General features: G+C 31.3%; 1 protein-coding gene and 1 long non-coding RNA gene across 2 annotated transcripts in view; one reads left to right on the top strand and one right to left on the bottom strand.

Moving 5' to 3' along the window:
- The window catches only part of LOC139514610 (uncharacterized), an 18418-nt gene extending 13318 nt beyond the window's left edge, over nucleotides 1-5100 (top strand). Inside the window, exon 3 of the long non-coding RNA XR_011662642.1 lies at nucleotides 4324-5100. This is a non-coding gene — a long non-coding RNA (uncharacterized lncRNA). The remainder of the gene's footprint in view (nucleotides 1-4323) is intronic.
- LOC139514609 (succinate--CoA ligase [ADP-forming] subunit beta, mitochondrial-like) lies at nucleotides 4548-20597 on the bottom strand. The gene is made up of 10 exons (XM_071304031.1): nucleotides 20488-20597; nucleotides 19370-19529; nucleotides 18841-18952; nucleotides 17219-17378; nucleotides 15708-15878; nucleotides 15176-15275; nucleotides 10558-10862; nucleotides 8769-8889; nucleotides 7515-7603; nucleotides 4548-6641 (listed from the first exon to the last, which is right to left on the bottom strand). Exons 1-10 carry the CDS (start codon nucleotides 20554-20556, stop codon nucleotides 6567-6569), a joined length of 1362 nt encoding a protein of 453 aa, XP_071160132.1. The 5' UTR covers nucleotides 20557-20597; the 3' UTR covers nucleotides 4548-6566.

Raw genomic sequence — 20597 nt, 5'->3', positions numbered from 1 at the left:
ATAAGGGCGGCGCTCTTAAATCCACCTCAACTGGCACTCCCATTTCAGATTTACGAAACGTATTTTGTTATCCAGAATTCTAGTATATTAATGGTTTCTGTAGGGTTTATTCTATATATGATTTTAGGGTCTTTGGTAGTTTTTGTAGTCTGAAGATCTCTGAAGTGTCTAACTTATTGCTCCCCCATCTTAATATCTTGCTGATATACTTCATCATTCGAATTCAGTTCTTGCTGATACGTACTTCATCAGTCGAATTCAGTCACATGTTGTCTAGCCAGTTCAGTGACCACCTTTTTGGTATCGTTTTGGCGTGCTCTCCTAACAGAGTCCGGGAGGTCATGAGCTCAACCTCTGTCGGGTCAAACTGACAAAGACTTTAAAATTGGCATTTGCTGCGTCTCCGCTTTAAGCATACGTGTCGGACCATGCACCTTAATAGTCCAGCTCTGTTGTCACTGTTTGGACAAGTACAAAGATGGGTTCATATAAATTAACTTGTTCTTGCCCTTTTTTGTGAATTTAATATTTACAGCTGGACGTTGAACACCAATTCATCATCATCGACATCACCTTTTTCAATATCACCCATGATGGAAATGACAAGGTCGTTTTTTTTTTATTTTACGAAGTAAAAAAAAAGTAATTTAATAGGAGGGTCACAAAAACATATAAAATAATTTTTTTTCAAGTTGTTTTTTTCCGCTGTTGATATAGGCAAATATGCAATGCTTTTGTCGTTTTTAGTTTAATATTTCATTTAAAATTTTAAACGGACATTGAACGGTCCCCACGCTTCTGCTAAAAAAATCACAAGAAGCACAAGATTTGCAGTTATTGTAAAATAATTGCTTTGCTATTTTTTATTTTTTTTTTAGCTCACCTGGCCCGAAGGGCCAAGTGATCTTTTATAATCACTTCGCGTCCGACGTCGTCGTTAGACGTTACGCGCGATGTTCGTACCTCATTGGAAATTAGGTGTAGTTGGCAAGATGCAAGTCCAAAATATATAATTGTGTGATATCATATTCATTGCTATTGTACGTATTTTAAAAAATAACGATTTTTTAAAATAAAAACGAAAAAAAAATTGTTGAAACTATGTTTTATGCTGCATGCGACAAGCTTCATTTTAAAAAAAACGGCGATTTTTAGGTTGTCCCGCGTAACATATTTCATTTATTGTAACCACTGAACTATGATTTTCGTCAAAACTATTTAATATTTTGGAAAACGTTTTTTTCCATTATTTAACAGTATGGTTCCTTCAGTCTTTTATGCATTTTTTTATTACGATATGATGACGTCATAGAAAAAAAAACGTGTTCCATACTACAAGGGCAAATCTGTCCCGCGGGAAAAAAATTGGGATTCCAGATTTGAGAATTAAAAAACATTTATCTAAAATGAAAAAAAGTTTAGTATTTGTATTCTGTTTTGTGTGTCCCCTTACGGCTTCCGTATTTACTACATCAATGTTAATTTGCTTAATTATATGAATTTAAAGACAAAATTCCTAAAAAATGATATATGGTAATTTATGAGCGATTTTTCAAAGGCTTACAAGTTTGTCGCACAGCCATTTTTGACGTAAAAACAAACTCAACTCAAATTTACGTCAATTGTTTGCTTATCATTGGCTCTTTTAATGGTAGAATTTTATGATTTTTTAAAATGTTATTTTTCTTAAATTTTCAAAAACTAAAATACATCATCTTTTGATAAGTAGTTAAAAAGCAACGTCGATTTTACGGACTCTTACAAGAATGTCGCACTTGCTAAAAAACAATGTTTCAGTCGAATTTTCGGTTTGAACGTTACGAAATATTCACGACGTTGTGTAACGCCTACATGTACGAACATCGCGTGTAACGTCTTAACTTTTTACATTTTTAACTTTTCTACAGAATCACTGAATGGAATGAATCCAAATTCTATGGATTCTTCTTAACAGGTGCTGAGCAAGTGCTGTTACTTAGTAGCTGATCCACCATCAAAGATGGAAGCCAACGGGTCACTTCGTTTAACATACTAGGACCATTTGGACAATACATACAAATGTTTTCTTTTAGAGAGCCACTGAATGGAATGAAACCAAAGTGAAACATGGCATGAATGTTCCTTACGAGGTGATGACCAACTATCACTTTGAAGCTGATCCACCATCTAACATGGCTGTCAGAGAGACTTAAATTTAAAAAGGACTTCAATCAATTTTTGTGTAATTTCTGTAAACTTTATGAAAGTCACCTGGTTTTGATTAAATTATGGGGTCAATATGTAACTAAATTTGGCCTCAATCATTAGTAGGGTATTTGTTATGATTTTAATATATTTTTAAATGACCCTATGGAAAATACATACAAATGTCTTCTTTTAGAGAACCACTTACTGAAATGGAATAAAACATGGCATGAATGTTCCTTATGAAATGCTGACCAAGTGTTCAACTTTGTAAGCGATCAATCATCTAAGATGGCTGCCAACGGGGACTCAGTTTAACGTAGGACCCTAAAAGAAATACATACAAATGTTTTCTTTTAGAGAACCACTGATTTGAATGAAACCAAATATGGCATGAATGTCCCTAATGAGGTGCTGACCAAGTGTTGTTACTTTGTGGCCAATCAATCATCCAAGATGGCTGTCAACAGGGGACTTAGTTTAGTTAAGGACCCTATGAAAAATATATACAAATGTCTTCTTCTAGAAAACAATTGATTGAAACCAACCATGGTATAAATATTTATTTTGAGATGCTGACCAAGAGTTGTTACTTTGTACCGTGGCTATTTGTCATTCAAGATGGCTGTCAGCAAAAAAAGGGGGGGAGGGGGGCAAGTTTAACATAGAACCCTATGGGAAATACATACAAATGTTTTCTTCCAGAGAACCACTGAAAGTATGAAACCAACAAGACATGTATGTTCCTAATGAGCTGTTGCAAGTGTTGTTACTTTGTAACTGAACCATCATCCAAGAATGCCACCAGGAAGGGAATTAGTTTAACATAAGACCCTATGGGAAATAAATACAAATACTTCTTGAAATCTTCTCTAGAGTAGCACTAAATAAAATGAAACTATAAATCATGGCATAAATGTTCCTTATGAGGTGCTGATGAAGTGTTGCTACATGTGGAGCACAATCTGTTAACCCTTCCGGAGCACCTGAGATCACCCCTAGTTTTTGGTGGGGTTCATGTTGCTTATTCTTTAGTTTTCTATGCGTGTCATGTGTACTATTGTTTGTTTGTCTTTTTTCATTTTTAGCCATGGCGTTGTCAGTTTATTTTCGATTTATGAGTTTGACTCTCCCTCTGGTATCTTTCGTCCCTCTTGTTACCGATTTACTGTTCATGACGACCACCAGGACCTAATTAGTTTAACATAGAACACTATGGGGAAATATGTAACCAATGTCTTCTACTAAAGAACCTTTGAATGGATTGAAACCAAACATGGTATTAATGTTCATTGAGGTGCTTAACCAGTAATTCCCAAGTTTTGTAACTTTGTTACTTGTTGGCCACCAATGGGAGACCTAGTTATAGGAATTACATTAAAATGTTTTCTTATATTAACCACTGAATGGAATGGATTCAAATAGGGCATGGATGTTCCTTGTGAGGTGCTAACCAATTAGTGTTGTTTCTTTGTTGATGATTTGTTACCCTAGAAGTTCTTCTAACATAATTTCCTACAATTTCAATGAATTTTTGTATAATTTCTGTAAACTTTATGAAAGTCACCTGGTTTAAATTATGGGGTCAATATGTAACTTAAATTATCCTCAATCATTAGTAGGGTATTTGTCATGATTTTAATCTTTTTTTACATGATTTCCAAAACCAAAGTACTAGTAGAATCAGGTGAGCAACACAGGCTCTTGAGACCCTCTAGTTTGTTGTTGTAAGAAATGTTGGCATAACATTTGATGAGTTGAATTAAATTCCATGTGGTGAACCAACGCCTGTGTGAATCATTTCGTTAGAGTCCCTGAAGTGGATACCTTGGTATGCAGGGTTGTCAAATTATGCAAATAAATGCAACATTAAAATAATACTCAAAACTTATGAGTTGGTTTACAATAAACAGTAAAAGGGTCTGCATTGCGTCTTGCACTAAAAACCTATACAAATTGAAACAGACAAACAATGGAACCCTGTCTGGTTGTATTAGAACAAAGTCTGCAAAAGGTTTAGAGTTAAAGTATTTTGCAAAACTGTGACAGCTTAGTTTACATTTTCAAAGCTCTGAGATTTCTGTAAATTTGAATGTCTAAAATGTGGTAATTTAATGCACTTTATTTTCTTTTTTGTAGCTAATAATTACAAAATGGAATCCTGTAAAGATGTTATAGAACAATTGGTACAATGTTGTAGAAAACTGAAAGATCCAGCATCTTCACCTCCTTGCTCTGGATATTTAAAACATTTGCATAAAAAGCCTACTTGATGCTTAGTGTGGAATCATAGTGTTAAAATATCTCAATCTTATACAAGTGGTCATGTAAACTGTTGAGTATGTGAATTATACAAACAAATATTTATAAATTTATTTTATTCAATAAAACTTTTACAGACATTTAACAGTTTTATATGTATGTCACCTTGTCCTTTGATTAATATCCAACATAACTGTCAAACCTGCCTTTGTGTAATAACCTTTTGTATGCTTTAGTATGGCAGTTGTGATAAAACCCTGAGTCTTGTTTGCTCATTAATGAGAGGATATGGTTTCATGCAAAATTGCGCTTAAATAGAATGTTTCAAAAGGTTCTCACATTTGCAGAATTAATTTGAATTTATGGACTTTTAATGACATTTCTTTTTTTCTGTTTTTAAAATTTTTAATTGGCTATCCAATAAAAAAGCCAGATAATTCAGTACTGGGAAATGATGAAAATACCATTTATTTCAAACCATAGAAATACACATGGGAAACACTTGTGCTATAAAATAATTTAGCATTTAATGTTTCTTTAACTTATCCACTTCATAAAGAAATCTAGCAGGCTTCATTCAAATTGTGTTATGAAGCAGAAGATGGCAATTTACATCTCTCCCCAGACCATTATTAAGGCATTTAAAAAAGTAATGATACAATTCTTTTTTTTTATTTTTTATTTCTGATGAATTAGCAGGACTAAGATAATCAAAATATACCTTCTCCTTTATACATACAAACCTATCACACTAGGGTTTACCAATCAGTTTGTATGAAAGATAAACCAAGTCCAGGTTATTATTGAAATAAAATTGATCATAATTTTGGCTATTTGTTACCTTAGAAGTGTTTTTCAACTGAGACTATACAGTAAAACCTGTATAAAAAATAACAAATACAGCTGCAAAAATTATAAATAGACTGCAGTAGGTAAAGTATAAAAGTTTAATAATGCTGATAAAGTATTGCATATAAAGAAAGAAACAGGCAAAAGCAGTATCTTTATAAAAAAAATCTTATTATGCTTTAAGTAAATTGTACTTGAAACAAACCAAAAGTGTAAGAAATAACTTAACCCTGGTATATGTATACTTCATCTACAATAACAAAAACACTCTTGTTGGTTTGTCAGAGAAATTTGAAAACCCATGTATCCAGCATGGGCAGTTCAGAATGAAAATTAACTTATGTAACATATGAACAATGGAGCAATTTTTAAACTATTTCAAAATTGAATTAAGTTCCAGAAGCTGTGCATCAACATGAAGTGTACAAATATTTAAAAGCTGTTTAAATAAGGTCATATTATTTATAATTTGACAAAGATGGATGTATTAGTCTTTGTAATAAGTCTTTTTGCTTAGATATATTAAACAGTGCATTACCTAAATGCTGTATGTGATAGTATTTTAATTGAATTTTTTCTTGTCAACCAGAAACAGAAGAAAATCCAACTAAAAATACCTGTTCACCATGTTCACATCAATCTCAATTTCAAACAATTCACATGAAATTGAATATATTTAAATTGGATTAATTAGATTTCATTCAATTTAAAATACAAAAATTTAAAGTTAAATTCATTCAATATATATTTAATTTTCCTAGGATTTCATTCAAATCATAACATTTTACTTGTTTATTCAAATTCAGAAGCCAAATTAATAATGTGACATATTTACACCGAGAAATTAATTACACTTCTTGTAGAAACTAAAAATCATCTAAATTAGAAATATACAAAAATATTGTAATCTTCATGGTGACATACAGATTAGAAACTAAAATAATAAACCTTAGTACAATATTATAACACCACACTTAGAGGCTATTACTAATCAACAGGTGGGAGGCATGCTTCATCAAACAAATAAATAAATAATAGAGGTATTCAATGGAGAAAATACATCAGAAGCCAATGATACAATTTTTTTTTTCTCTCTTGCTAAATCGATCAGTCTTCTGACACATCATGTATCTGTTGTGTTTGAATGATAATTTTGAAAATGAAACCAGCTGTGAGTATGTTAGACATGCATCTTCCGTTACCATCAGAGACTGAATAATAGACTGTCAAATTTATTTTATAAATATTTAAAACCTAATAACAAAAACAATCTATAATGGTAGTTCAAATTTCACATTCACATCAACTTCTTTAGCAAGTCCTACAATTGTAGACAGTTTCACAGCCTGTAAATAGAAAACAATATTATATTATTATAAACATTTGTATTGTTTTAACAAGCCAATTTTCTAAAAGCCAAAATGATATACCAAAGATTTTCGTCATTCAATGGTTTAAACATGAGTGTTAAAGTGAGTTGAATATCTTTAGCCTAAAACTAAAAGTGACACCACCAAAATTCAAACTTCATCTGTGTTTTGTGGTAATAAGCATTGTGTATAAGTTTCATATTATAAGGTTGAGGCAAAATAAAGTTAGAGAAAATTATTCTAAAGGCATACTCGAGTAAGTTCATAAAATAATTTAAAACTACAGTGAACAGACAATGGCACACCATTATACCTGGTGTTCACAGGCATATAAAAATGCACAATTGAGTTGACACCATATCTCCTCGTATCCATATTAACCTTAAAAACTACTAAACTACAACAAGCAAAGGGGTATATTAAATCTTTTAAAATGTTGAAATTTAAATTAAAGATGACAGCAACATGCACCTTACAAATAACACACTGACACAACCACAACATTTTTGACTTGATTTAATAAAATGGGCACAAAAACAATTCTGTTCCTTGTTTATCACTGTCAGGTAAATATTCAGAATAAGAACATGAGTGCTTTTAAAACAAATGGTAGTGACAAAATTATGTCAGTGAACCTAATTTCTATCAATGTACAAGAAGCTGGCAGTTCAATGTGTTGTGATAAAAAATATTCCCAATGATTCCCTCACTGTTACCTTGACAGGCATGAACAAATTTAGTTACAAAGTCTGAAGAAATTGAAATGGGATAAAAATGTCTAGCTGCCTAAAATTCTTGTTGGAAACACTAACTTTGATACATTTTTAATTCATAATTATATATATTTACCATTTTGGCTGCTTCATCTAAGTTATCACAAGCAATTATTTTCAGATCACTAGCACCCATCAATGCCTTTGCATCTTCTACTTTTGTTCCTATAAAAAATGATAAAAGAACATGTATTGGATCACTATCACATGTTATTGTCTTTGTATCTATTGCATTCATAGATCTCAATAATGCCATTGCATCTTCCTTATACATGTTATATGCTCCTGTAAAAAATTATGAAATCAAATAACTCTATCTACACCATTGATATACAAATACACTCTTACCTACTAAAATGGTATTATATTTTTCATAGTTTTCATCTAAATATTTATCTTCCTCACCCTTCCCCAGTTTCTCAGCCTCATACAAAATTGTTTATATTTTCCTGACATTGACCTTATATTGTATATGGAAAAAGTCCTTAAATCTGGAAATTTGCTCCTTTTTATAAACTTTATTTTATTTATTGGTTTACATTGTATTATATATAATATAAAAATAAATTGTGATATAATTGCTAATGAGACAACTATCTACCAAAGTTCAAATGAAGTAGATTTAAGCAATTATATTCAGGCCTTCAACAAGGAGAAAACCCATACTGTATGGTCACCTATAAAAGGTCCTGACATGAAAATATGAAACAATTCAATTGAGAAAACTAACGGTCTAATTAATAACAAAATTGTTTACAAAAAACAAGTATTACTAACATGAGCCAACAACAACCACTGAACTACAGGATCCTGACTTGGGGCAGACACGTTAAGAATGTGGTGGGGTAAAACATGTTTTGGGCTAAAAAAAAATAAAGCAATATTAAAATGTATTTGAAAGGTAATATAACCTAATCCTTGAAATATTACCTTGTAACCTAACTACAATGGGTATTTTAAGATGTAATCCTGGTCATTGAAATATTACCTTGTAACCTAATTACAATGGGTATTTTAAGATGTAATTCTGATCATTGAAATATTACCTTGTTACCTAACTACAACTACAAAGATGTAATTCTGGTCATTGAAATATTACCTTGTTACCTAACTACAATGGGTATTTTAAGATGTAATTTTGATCATTGAAATATTACCTTGTTACCTAACTACAATGGGTATTTTAAGATGTAATTTTGATCATTGAAATATTACCTTGTTACCTAACTACAATGGGTATTTTAAGATGTAATTCTGATCATTGAAATATTACCTTGTTACCTAACTACAATAAGTATTTAAGATGTAATTCTGATCATTGAAATATTACCTTGTAACCTAACAACAATGGGTATTTTAAGATGTAATTCTGATGCAGCTGCTACAATCCCTTGGGCAATCACATCACATCGCATGATTCCACCAAATATGTTTACCATTATAGCGTGTACCTGTAATAGAGCATGTTATTATAGGAATTTACTATAACTGAAATACTAACAGAACAAAACAGACACCCTAGAGCAGGCAGTGTTGCCATGATATCACAGAAACAGGGGTTCTAATAAGGCTGAGGAAAGACAAAATTTTGCATAAAATTGTTGTAATTAAACATATTAATTAATAGTAGATACATCGGTCACTTTTTTACAGAAAGAAAAGGCTTGTAAGATCCTAAACAGCTCCAATGACTATGTGTCCTGAAAAATATGTCATTTTGATATTTATTTACCTTTATTACAATCATTTATAATTTAATTTTGGATGTAACGTGTCTTCTGATTGGCTGACGTTATTTTGTTATGAGCCCATAGACATAATTTAGTCATGTGACCGTGATGTCATCAACGTTTTTTCATGGTTTTCTATGGTTTAAAATGGAATTTAGAATTAAATTATAAGAAATGACTGTAATATTTTTTCTGTCTATTCGAAATAACATAAAAAATGTGGTGCACACTATAGGATTAAACACATTTTTTCTAGAGGTTATTGATGTGTAAACCGGGGCGAATTACTCACAAACTGAATAAAAGTCCGAAGGACTTTTATGTTGAGTTTGTGAGTAATTCGCCCCGGTTTACACATCAATAACCTCTAGAAAAAATGTGTTTAATCCTTATAATTCTTCAGCCAAACATTTTTTGGTTGATGGCTACTATATATATTTACCATCCAAAGCACAATGGCAAGTCGTAACTAAGGAGTACGCCGCCATCTTGACTTTCTAAAAACCATAAATGTTCGATAAATACAACGGAATCTTAAATGAAATAGCACCTACCTCAAAAACTTCAATTTAATTAGATTTTATCCGAATTTGAAGCGTACACGTAACGAAATAATCTTTCCCTTGAAAATTTCCATTCGTATGACGTCGTGTTTTGCCATGACGTAAATTCGGCAAATCCTTCATGAAATTTCGCGGAATTTTATTAAATTTAATTTTTGTACATTTTCGAAGCTTTAGTGCAATAAATTTATTTCTTGTTTTGTTATATATGCACTAGAATAGTCACAACTGTTATGCAATTGTTTTTTAATCTCAATTTGCTGAAAATCCCGGGATCACTGCAAGTTTGTGTATCGCGCATGAATAGATTACAAAAGTAGTTTCGGAAGCATGGTTTATCGAAGTGTAAACTTAGAGAAAAATTCTAATTGACCAATCCAATTCAAGTATTTATAGATATGCAAATCATATAAGAATTATTGTTAAATAACCTGCTACGCGCGTTATTCAGTGTGCACCACATTTTTTATGTTATTTCTTCATAGACAGAAAAAAATATTACAGTCATTCCTTAAATGTATGCATTTTGTAGATCTTTTTCCCTCTATCTACCATAGATCATTTATACTAATTACATTTTCTCTCTGTATTTTTTTAAATAACAAGATCAAAGCCACAATAAAAAATTTGGTCTTTCAGAGCAAGAACTCACATGCAAAGTCAAACGATATTTTGAGGGAATAGAACATAAGTATTTATACTGAATAAGTATTTCTTTTTGACAGTAAATTGGCAATCACACCAAATCTGTCTTTTTAGACACATTACTTTATAGTTTTCCAACATATTCATGAACAACAGAAAACCTTACTGATTTTGTACTTACCTTTGGATCTGATGTAATTAACCTAAAAGCTTCCATCACTTGATTTGAGGTGGCGCCACCACCAACATCTAAAAAGTTGGCTGGACTACCACCATGTAATTTAATAATGTCCATTGTAGCCATGGCTAAGCCTGCGCCATTGACAAGACATCCAATATTTCCATCTAAACCTATATAATTTAAATTGTGTCCAGCTGCTATGTGCTCTCTCTTATCTTCCTGTGACCAGTCTTGTAAAGCAAAAATGTCTTTTTGTCTGTATTCTGCATTGCTGTCAAAATTAAGCTTACAGTCCATACAGTAAACTGAAATTGAGAAAAGTATCAATTAAATACATTGTTGTACATATATTTAAAAATATGTTTAACTGTGTTTTAGCTTTGTGGTCTCATTGATGTTTAACCCTTTAATAGTGGTTTTCTGTCTGTTCATTCTCTCATGACTGATGGCATTGTTTATGGATTATTTTCTTTGCCCCCTACAAAAAAACAAAAGTGAAAACTCCTGTATCTGGCTACTTTAAGTAGACAGGAAATAGTTAAGATTATTGATAGTATTAGTAAAACACATCACACATTTGCCCTTTCTTTGCAAAGTTTTAAATATTGAATAAGTGCTAATTTCTAACATAATTGAAATTAATTGAAGTAACTCTTATCACTTATCATGAAAACTAAATCTAGGATTACATGAATTTTGTTTACAAATATTATTTTTCTTTTAGTATGAATGACATTTCTTGCAGGTGGACTTCTCTGTCAGGGTTAAATTTTTCTGTGTTGTAGAGTTAGACCTTGCAAAATTCATCAAATTTATCTGTTTTCAGTCCCATTGACGGATATGGTGTGCATTACCTAATTCACAGCTTTCCAATGTATGTTTAATGTTTTCTGTGAAACTTAGAAGTAATTAAAAGGGCATTGGGTACAGCAGTTTTAAGGAGAGATAACATTGATTCTAAACTATACACATTTTTGCAGGCATCTAAAATTTGCAGAAAATAAATAATAGTCCTCAAATATGATTTTGGATAATTTTGAAGGCAGTTGCAAGGATAAGGGAACATGCTGTTTATGAAAGCAGGTGCATTATATTACCATGATCACAGGGCATAAAGCTAGCCGCAAATTAAGACTTTGGTCAATAAATCTCATAATTAACTAACTGTTAACAGGGATTTGTAAAAAGGTGAGCAACAGGAAATCTTAATCAACATTATGAATATATACTGCAAAAATTTCGAGCCAAAAAGAGGAAAGAGCTCTTATTAAAGCATTTGAAGTAAGATATTTTGCTTTTAGCGTAAAAGTAAACACAGTAATTTTGGCTTTTCTCTTATGCAAATGATTATAAACTGCTTTAATAATATTTAGGCAAATTACAATGTGAGCCATTTACTGCTTTCTTTCACCAATAATTATATTATTTTGTTAATTATAATTTCATTGCATCTATCCTTCAGCTTGCTACTTAACTTGATGATAAATATATATACCGTAGGCCAAGTTCGAATGGATATCTAGAGTAGATGGGATTGACATGGTCATATATAACACCTGTTATGATTGGATATAGCTTTCCCGCCATTAACAATCAAGGAGCCCTGGGTTGAGGCAGGGCTCCTTGAGATCGACTCGATATCCCAGATGTTATGACATCAATCCAATCAAATTTGAATGTAAACATATTCAGAGTAGGGGCCTTGTACTTCCTGTAATCTAGAGACCTTACTCGTTAAAATTATTTACCGTTCATATAGAACTCTAGTCAGAACTCGAGTTCAATTCTAACTTGGCACCAGAAGTTCAAAACATTTAACAAAACTAGAGGCTCCAACGGGCTTGTATTGCTCATTAAGCATTTCTGAACAAAATTGATACAATGTAACAAGAATCTTTGGTCTTAATGTGACATGTGTTGACAAAAATCTTGTCTTGTTTTTGTCTATCTGTTATAGTTTTAAAGCTGTTTCATGGGACAGAATCATATATATACTCTTAAAACGATGCAAATTTTAGTTGCAGTTGTCATGGTAGTTTTAGAGAGTAAAATTTTTGAAGATATAGTCTAGACCTATAGGATAGATAGATAGGATGTTAAACTTTGTGCCTGTTCCAAGTCAGGTTGTTTGGCCCATGCGTTGTTGATTATCTTTGTTTACTTTCAGTCATTTTATGGAGGATTCAGATGGTTAATATGGTCTGTTGTGGTGTCCAGGGTTTTTGGTGATTGTTTTATCAGTTGAATGTATAATCTATTAAAATATCACAACTAAACAGTTGTATACTGACAAAGCAAATAAGGTACAACAATAAAATAAAAAAATAAAATATATATATCAATGTCCCTCTTTATATTCCACATATAATTCACCAACATATCTACCAGAAAAAGTAATGTCCTGACAACTCATATAAGTCATAACCTGAACTAATGAATTTAATTTCTTGTCTCTAATGTAAGATTAATAATGATATTTTGACCATGTGATATTAATGCCTCAGATCCATACAATAGTTGTCCCATTAATAAGTTTTAAAGCATTAAAATAACTATGTATGCCTGCTACTAAGAGCCTGAATCAATCACCTGGTATCAACACATACTTAAAGAAACATAAGGCACCCTTATGAATATCTTTGTCTTCAACAGACCATGTCATTTTAATAAAGAAAAAAAAGATTGTAAACAGATGCCAAGTGAAGATTTTATTTAGGCCCTTTGGATCAGGTGAGAGCTACAACTAGCATTTCTAAACTGATGAAAGCAAAAACATCTCAGTCTATTATTTTAGTTTTAATATTTATGTTGAAAGTAAGATTGGAGTCTTCCTTGTTAACTACTAAATCTGATTACAACATGTCTACCTGGAATGCTGCATAAAATGTTGGTGGAACTAAATATAGGATTTGCAACAGGAAAAAACAAAAGGAACTCACTGACCCAACAAGGCAATGTAAGGGATCCTTTTTATGCAAACACAGTAACTTCAATATGGTAATTTTAGGCAATAGAATACTTTGGTTCAACAATATATATTCACACAAGAGTGCACAAAATAAAATGTAATGCATGCTTGACTGATTAGGATTTAATTCTATTTTGAAATTTCTTTTTTTGATTATAGAGGCCCTTCTAGGCAGAAAAAAATAATGTAATTAAAAGCAGTCACTGAACCAATCCATGGTAATCAGGTCAAGGAGAACAGACCTATGCAAGAATGAAACTTCAAATCATAAGACATCTATATACATGATGTAAAGTATCCATTTCTTGTTCTTGCTGAAATATAAAGCTTTGTGCAAAAAAGCTTTTTTAGGGCATAGTTTCTGTCCTATTGGCATCCTCATGTTTTGCATTTCTGCAACATTCATGGCAGACATACAATTAAATGGTAAAATTGAGAATGGAAATGGGGAATGTGTCAAAGAGACAACAACCCAACCAAAGAGCAGACCTTTTTTTCTAATTTAAAAGAGAAAAAAAAAAAAAAAACTTATAAACTATTCAAAGTTTGACATAATCTATTTATAATAATGGTTTGATATTTTTTAAAACTCAAGATGCTTATGCTTTCAATGCATGCTTTCCAGGCCCTGAGCATTTTTAATTTATGAACCTGCTTTTAGTACTCACCTTTATATGGAATATCTGAAAAGATAACTAGCTAACTGAGCTAGTTTCTAGGTTTCAAGTCTATTTTTTTTTTATTTTCAGAGTGCATCAGATGCAATAGATATAGTAAAATTATAATTTCAGTTAGATCCAGCTGGTTAGATCATGCACTTTAATACAAACCACTCAGTCGTTGTGGAATATAGGTGATTAAATCTAGCCAATATGACATGGAACATCAACACAACAATATATTTATAAGGGAATACTAAAAAAAAGCCAACTCTCATTCATGATTTTCCTAAGAAATCATATCTGAATTACAAATATATTATAATTTTTCCCGTTTATATATATTTAGTCTGCGTTTATTTTCTGTAAAATGGATTTATCTTTAAATTTAACGTGCAAATCAAGATTTTATTTTTATGGTATATCATTAATGTATATTATTGTTTTTCAAATCCTTATCCTTTAGAATTGTTTGCCTGAACTATATTTGCCTAGCCTAATTTACTATGGTCCTATAATATTTCTAGTGATTCCTGTTTATTTTCATACAATATAAATCAATTCGTTCTTCTTTGCCGTGTTAAAAATAACAATTCTTTGTGTTCCCTGAACATGTAAAAAAATATCCCATTTATAACAAAATTTCTGCTACTAACAGACTTCTGTATTTAAGACCATAATGACATTAAACTGTGTTGACAAAATAAAATGTCATACAATCCGTTACAATTTATGTTGTCAATCTAATAACAAGTTTGTAACTTAGTGGAATAATGGGTTTGTAAATAACTGACTTAAATTATATTTCAACATCTTTATACCTTCAAGAAAATATTTGTATTTGTTATGAATGAAGAAACTAAAACACTCACTACAACACATTTTCAATGCAAAATGATAAAATGCATAATTAAGATATATATTTACTATATTGACAATACCTATTTCAATTCACAGCTCACAAGATATTTAAATATAAACTATTACCTACCTTGACCTGTGGCACCTTCAGTCATAGGATTAATTTCTATCAATGTTGCATCATACTTTAAAAAGACGTCATAGTACATTTTCATCATAATATCAGCTGCCTTATAAATAAAAGAACATTTGCATAAGGTTAATAAAATATAATAACATTTCTATTTTGTACTTGGCCATTTATTTTATCAAAATGATGCAGAACAACTTTTAACGGAAAAAAAGTCATGGGTGATAACTGTATACATATCTTACAAGAAATGTAGTTTAATATAAGATCACTGACAACATTATTTTCAAATTAAACCTGATATAATGTATTGCATCTAAAACAATATTCTACTAAACAGTTCCATTAACAGATAAAATTCTGATTTCTGTTCCTTCTAATGAAAATCTGCTTTATTAGCATGTTGATAAGTATTTTTATACCTTAGTCCATTCTAGAGGGTCTCCAAATCGTAATTCAAAAACCAATTTGACAGTTTTTTACTTTAGTCATGAGTAATTGTTGTATAACCTATCAATATGACAATTTCTACCTTATCAATACATGATGGATCAAAACCCATATGTGCTGCCATTTGAACAGCTTGATTCCTGGACATTCCATTAAAAATATCTATAGGTTCTTTGATAATTGCATGTGGATTTTCTTTGGCAACTTCTTCTATATTCATTCCACCTTGTGAACTTCCTACCAGTACTGGACCCTAAAATGAAACAATGGTGAAATGTAGTAGAACATAAAAAAAAAGTAACAAAAAGTAACGAGTTAAACTATTCAAAATAGAGTAAAAGTTTAATACATTTCTGTCTCACAGTAGTGTAAGAGTGGTTAGAGATGAGAGATGCATGCCCTTTATTGAATAACTTTGAAAATGTTCATCCACTGGAAATTTAAGATAACAAAGTTATTTAAACAACAAAGGTAAAACCCTATTACAAATTTCAACTCATCTCAAACTTGGCATGATAAAATTTACATAAAAGTTTTTGAGGTGGAATTAAACTTCAGTGTTGAACTAAATGTAATTTCCTTATACATGTACTTCCATATATGTATTTTCACACTGATTTCCTTTAAAAAGTAATATTCTTGTTCAAGAATACTGGGTAAGCCAAATTACTAGGCGAAAACCACTGAACTTAGGCAGAAAAGCTATCAATGCTAATAAATTCAGGCTGGAATCAAACACAGCTACCATGTGCCAGGTACCAAAAATTAAAGTAAACAAATTTTCTTCCCTTTAACATGTGGGAATAGGAATACATTCATGCACATTTGTTGGATTATATTGCTAAAGCAATGTTCTACATGTTTGTAAAGTTTCATCGATATCTGTTCACCTGTTAAAGAGGAGTTGTACTCATAAGAGACAATTACCACATATTTCAATATTATAGTAAGAACATGTGATTATCTCCCCTTTAACTCGGAGGGCAGGCCCCGGCATGGGGTTATATTCCTTAATGTACATCTGGTAGTAGTGTTCTACAACTGTGTAAATAGTCAATAGTCGTTCAGAAGAAATTGCCTTTACACGGTTCATAGACAGAAAGATAGATTGAAGGGTGTTTTGACAGGCTGATTCCTGTATATCAATCACACGCAAAACAAAAATTGTTTGTGGTGTTATATCTAGAATGTGCAAAACTACAGTAACTTAAAAAAATGTGTATTCCATATCTTAGAGCTTTTTGGAAAATATTTCTTAAATAGCATAACTGCTTGAGTTAGAATATGTGGATGTGAACGCTGCATTTACTAGTAGTTTACCTATAAATCATGTGTAGCATTTTATACATTCCAGACATGAGGTCAATAAAGTGTTACACTTAAATCAAAACCTAATTCCATATTCAATTTGGGCAAAATGAAAACTTTTAAGATTAAATTGAAAACTCTATTCAATCCCAACTTGCTCTACTAGTTTAATCTTAATCCTGAACACCCTGAACACAGAAAAGTCTGTAGACAGGCTCTCACAAAAGAATAACTGGAACAGTTTGATTTCAAGTTTTACAACATCCATTTAAATACATATCTCACAGCAAAAGAACGTTCCATAGCAATAGCAAAGTAGAATTCTCTCCTGGAGTACAGTCTCTCGGACAACATCACTGTATTACAGGGTCTGCCCAGTGGTGCTTGTTTTGTAATCAGATCATAACCTAACATTTGCTCAGCAGTCTTCTTTGCTTCTTCTGGCCTATATCAAATGGGACATTTTTTATTTACTAATATTTTTTGTACACAAAAAAGATAAATGAATATGTATCAGAGGACAAAAATGCAACAGCTCAAGCTTGCTTAGTTATAATACATAAAAATACTTTTTGAGAGTATTTTGTGTCACTGTAAGTTTTTGTAGAGTTCTATTGGTCTAGTCTTAGGTATTTTTGTGCTGTGTGTTATTTTCGTGTTTTTCAGTGTTCTGATTTTGTTTTATTCTAGAACACTCAGTTACGGTTCGTGTTGTTTATTCTTTAGTTTTCTATGTTGTGTCGTGTGTACTATTGTTTTTCTGTTTGTCTTTTTCATTTTTAGCCATGGCATTGTCAGTTTGTTTTAGATTTATGAGTTTGACTGTCCCTTTGGTATCTTTCGTCCCTCTTTTACAGTATGTGACTCACTGCTCAAATACGTACTCAGTAAAGGACTTTTAATTCTTAAAATTGTGTATGAGTTCTGCATACATTCCAGATTGAAAGATGATTGTCATACACATGTAATACATGTATGAAATTATTGCTAAAATGATTTTTTTGTTATATTCAAACTATAAAGTTGGTTTTTTTAATTGAAAGAGCAACCATACACTGTATGTCCTTTACTGTTTTGGTAGGTTCATGTGCATTGTTGTTTTAAAGTCTCTGATAATTTTTTAGTTAACTGTTGTTTGATTTTGTAACATTGGGGTGCCTCTTTTCAAATTTTTTTATTCATTTTGAGTCACATCTTTATTGTTTCTGAAAATGTGTTGACCTCTTTTTCATTTTTTGGGGAGTTTTTTTGTTGTTTGGCAATTGTCTTAGTGACAGATATCCTTAAATCTCCTTTTATTTATTCACAGCATAAAAAATTAACATTTCTGACTGTATTTGTATATGTTGTGTACAGGATGTAAGTTAAATTTGTACAGGTTTTTTCTACAAGTTATAAGTTTTTTTTAAATATACCTTTTTGAATCAGTTGATTGAAGTTTATCTTCTTAAATGTATCAGTTTAATGTTTTTAATTCAAATTTATATTACAATCTAACATTTAGTGCAATGGTCTTTGTCATTAAACTGGAAATGAGGACACCTGAATGGTTTAAATTCTAATTTTACTTTTCTCATTACATTTTGTATATCACAATCATATCCATATAAAAGTCTTTTTGTGTTCTTATAATGTATTTAGTATCAATGCTCAGTATTAGACTGTATCATGTAGTTGTTGAAATAAGACAGAAATATGCGAAACAAAAGACTGTATGCTTGCATCATCCATTTGTGTTTAGCAGTTCATAAAAAACGGATAATTTGTACAAAAACTCTGTACAAATTATAATTTGTACAACATTACAACTTGTACACAACATATACATCTAATTCATATCAACTCACCGTAAATTTCATTTCTTTTAGTTTAGACTATGTTGATAAAAAAAACTAAATAAAGCTTACGTATAACAGATTTTGACTCCTCCTTTCAGACCACTTGTAAATGAACCCTTCCCTCGTCCACCAGAGAGAACCTGAGCCTTGACCACCACATCTGTTGAACCTGTCTCTGTAGCTATAAAATACATTGCAAATTGTTACAATTATGACCACAAAAAAATACAATTCAATGAAGCTCAATCACATAAGGAGCAAGTGAATAGTTATTTTTATGATCTCTATTTGATAAACATGATAAGTAAGTTGATATTTTTACAATAATGACCACAAAATTCTGGTGTAAACACATATACTTTAAAATATAATAATTCAGTGAATGCCCATTACAGTACAAGCAAGTGAATAGAGATTTTTATGATTTTTATACATGTAATGTGGTTAATAAGATAACTTTCCAAGCATCTTCTTAACATATTGAATAGATGTATAGCCCTTTTTAACTTAGAACAGGCTGCAGATGTAGACATGACTGTTGAGGATATGCCAATATCCCACTTAATTGTGTTCAGGCAAACTAAACAGTGTGATATACCCAATTCTGCTGTAGACTTTTCCACCTCCTCTGTTGTTTCACAAACTCTGTATCTTGGTATTGGTATTCCTGCCTTCTCCAATAAACCAAAGCTCATGTACTCATGGATGGATAAATTTCTCTGTTGAGATTGCTGAGAGGGGATAGAACCAGCAAGAATCTGCAAAACAATCCCAAAAATTTATTACAGTATTTTGTAAACAAGCTATATTTTTTTTAAAGAATTCAAATGAAAAAGAACAAATAGGTGCACAATGGTACTTACATTGTAAAGTCATGAAAGTGAAGATTCTGAGATTTGTACTTCAGTCAAATTATGATAAGGGGGTCAAATGTGTTGTGTGGACTGTAGATACATGTATGACAAAGTTAGCCCCAAATATCAATAGAATGTAGAAATGTAATAGGACGTTGTAAAAGAACATGGTATGAGCATATGCATGATATGATGAGTATCATTCTGCGAAAGTTTTAAAAAAAAAAGCAGATGGTAAACATGGTAAATGCTAACATACAGAATGTAAAATTCTTGTTAAATGTTTTAGTGTAGAAGATCATTTTTTTTAGTTCATGACAAGTGATGGCACAAGCTCTTTTATTACATTTCAGGTGAAATTCTTGATGCAACAGTGGAAGTAATAAAAGATGAATTCTGTACGGATGTATAATTATCAAATGCATCTATTTTTTATACATTATAATATATATTATATATATGAAGTGATGGCACAAGCTCTTTTATTACATTTCACGTGAAATTCTGGGTGCAACAGTGGAAGTAGTAAAAGATGAATTCTGTATGGATTGGATGTATGAGCAAACAAACCTGGTTTCCTGAATTCCTGAAGGGAGTATACACATACCTAGTAAAGGATAATAATTCCAAACTAAACAAAAGATTAGTTCTTTCTAATAATACATAGAATCATTCAAAGGTCCAATATTTTGAATGGGAGGTACAAGAATAAAAGATGTTAAAAATTCATGAATTTTGTCAAGGACAGACTTGAGTCAGTGAGTGACATTTGTCAGCTATCTGTCCGACTAATTTCACAAGAAGCTAAGAAACAGTCTTAATGCTAGGAAAATGGACAAGAGACATGTTAACTTGTATATACCCTCAGAGAATTGCCTGTATTTAACTTTTGTGCAAGGCGACCTGTCGTCCGCAAAATAACAGACGCCATCTTTTTTTAAACGAAAATAAACGTATTGGAAAAGACATGAT

The sequence above is a fragment of the Mytilus edulis genome, chromosome 3 (genome assembly GCF_963676685.1).
Source record: "Mytilus edulis chromosome 3, xbMytEdul2.2, whole genome shotgun sequence".
In the NCBI taxonomy this organism is placed as follows: Eukaryota; Metazoa; Mollusca; class Bivalvia; order Mytilida; family Mytilidae; genus Mytilus; species Mytilus edulis.
This window is presented reverse-complemented; position numbering and strand designations above follow the sequence as displayed.

What these genes read in the sequence shown, in the direction of transcription:
- LOC139514609 (XM_071304031.1), bottom strand. Translation starts at nt 20,556, where the DNA reads ATGGCGTCTGTTATTTTGCGGACGACAGGTCGCCTTGCACAAAAGTTA. An exon ending in ATCCATCATGTATTGATAAG is followed by an intron (nt 15,276 to 15,707) that starts GTAGAAATTGTC and finishes TTTATTTATAAG; the next exon opens with GCAGCTGATATTATGATGAA. An exon ending in TAATTACATCAGATCCAAAG is followed by an intron (nt 8,890 to 10,557) that starts GTAAGTACAAAA and finishes GCTCTATTACAG; the next exon opens with GTACACGCTATAATGGTAAA.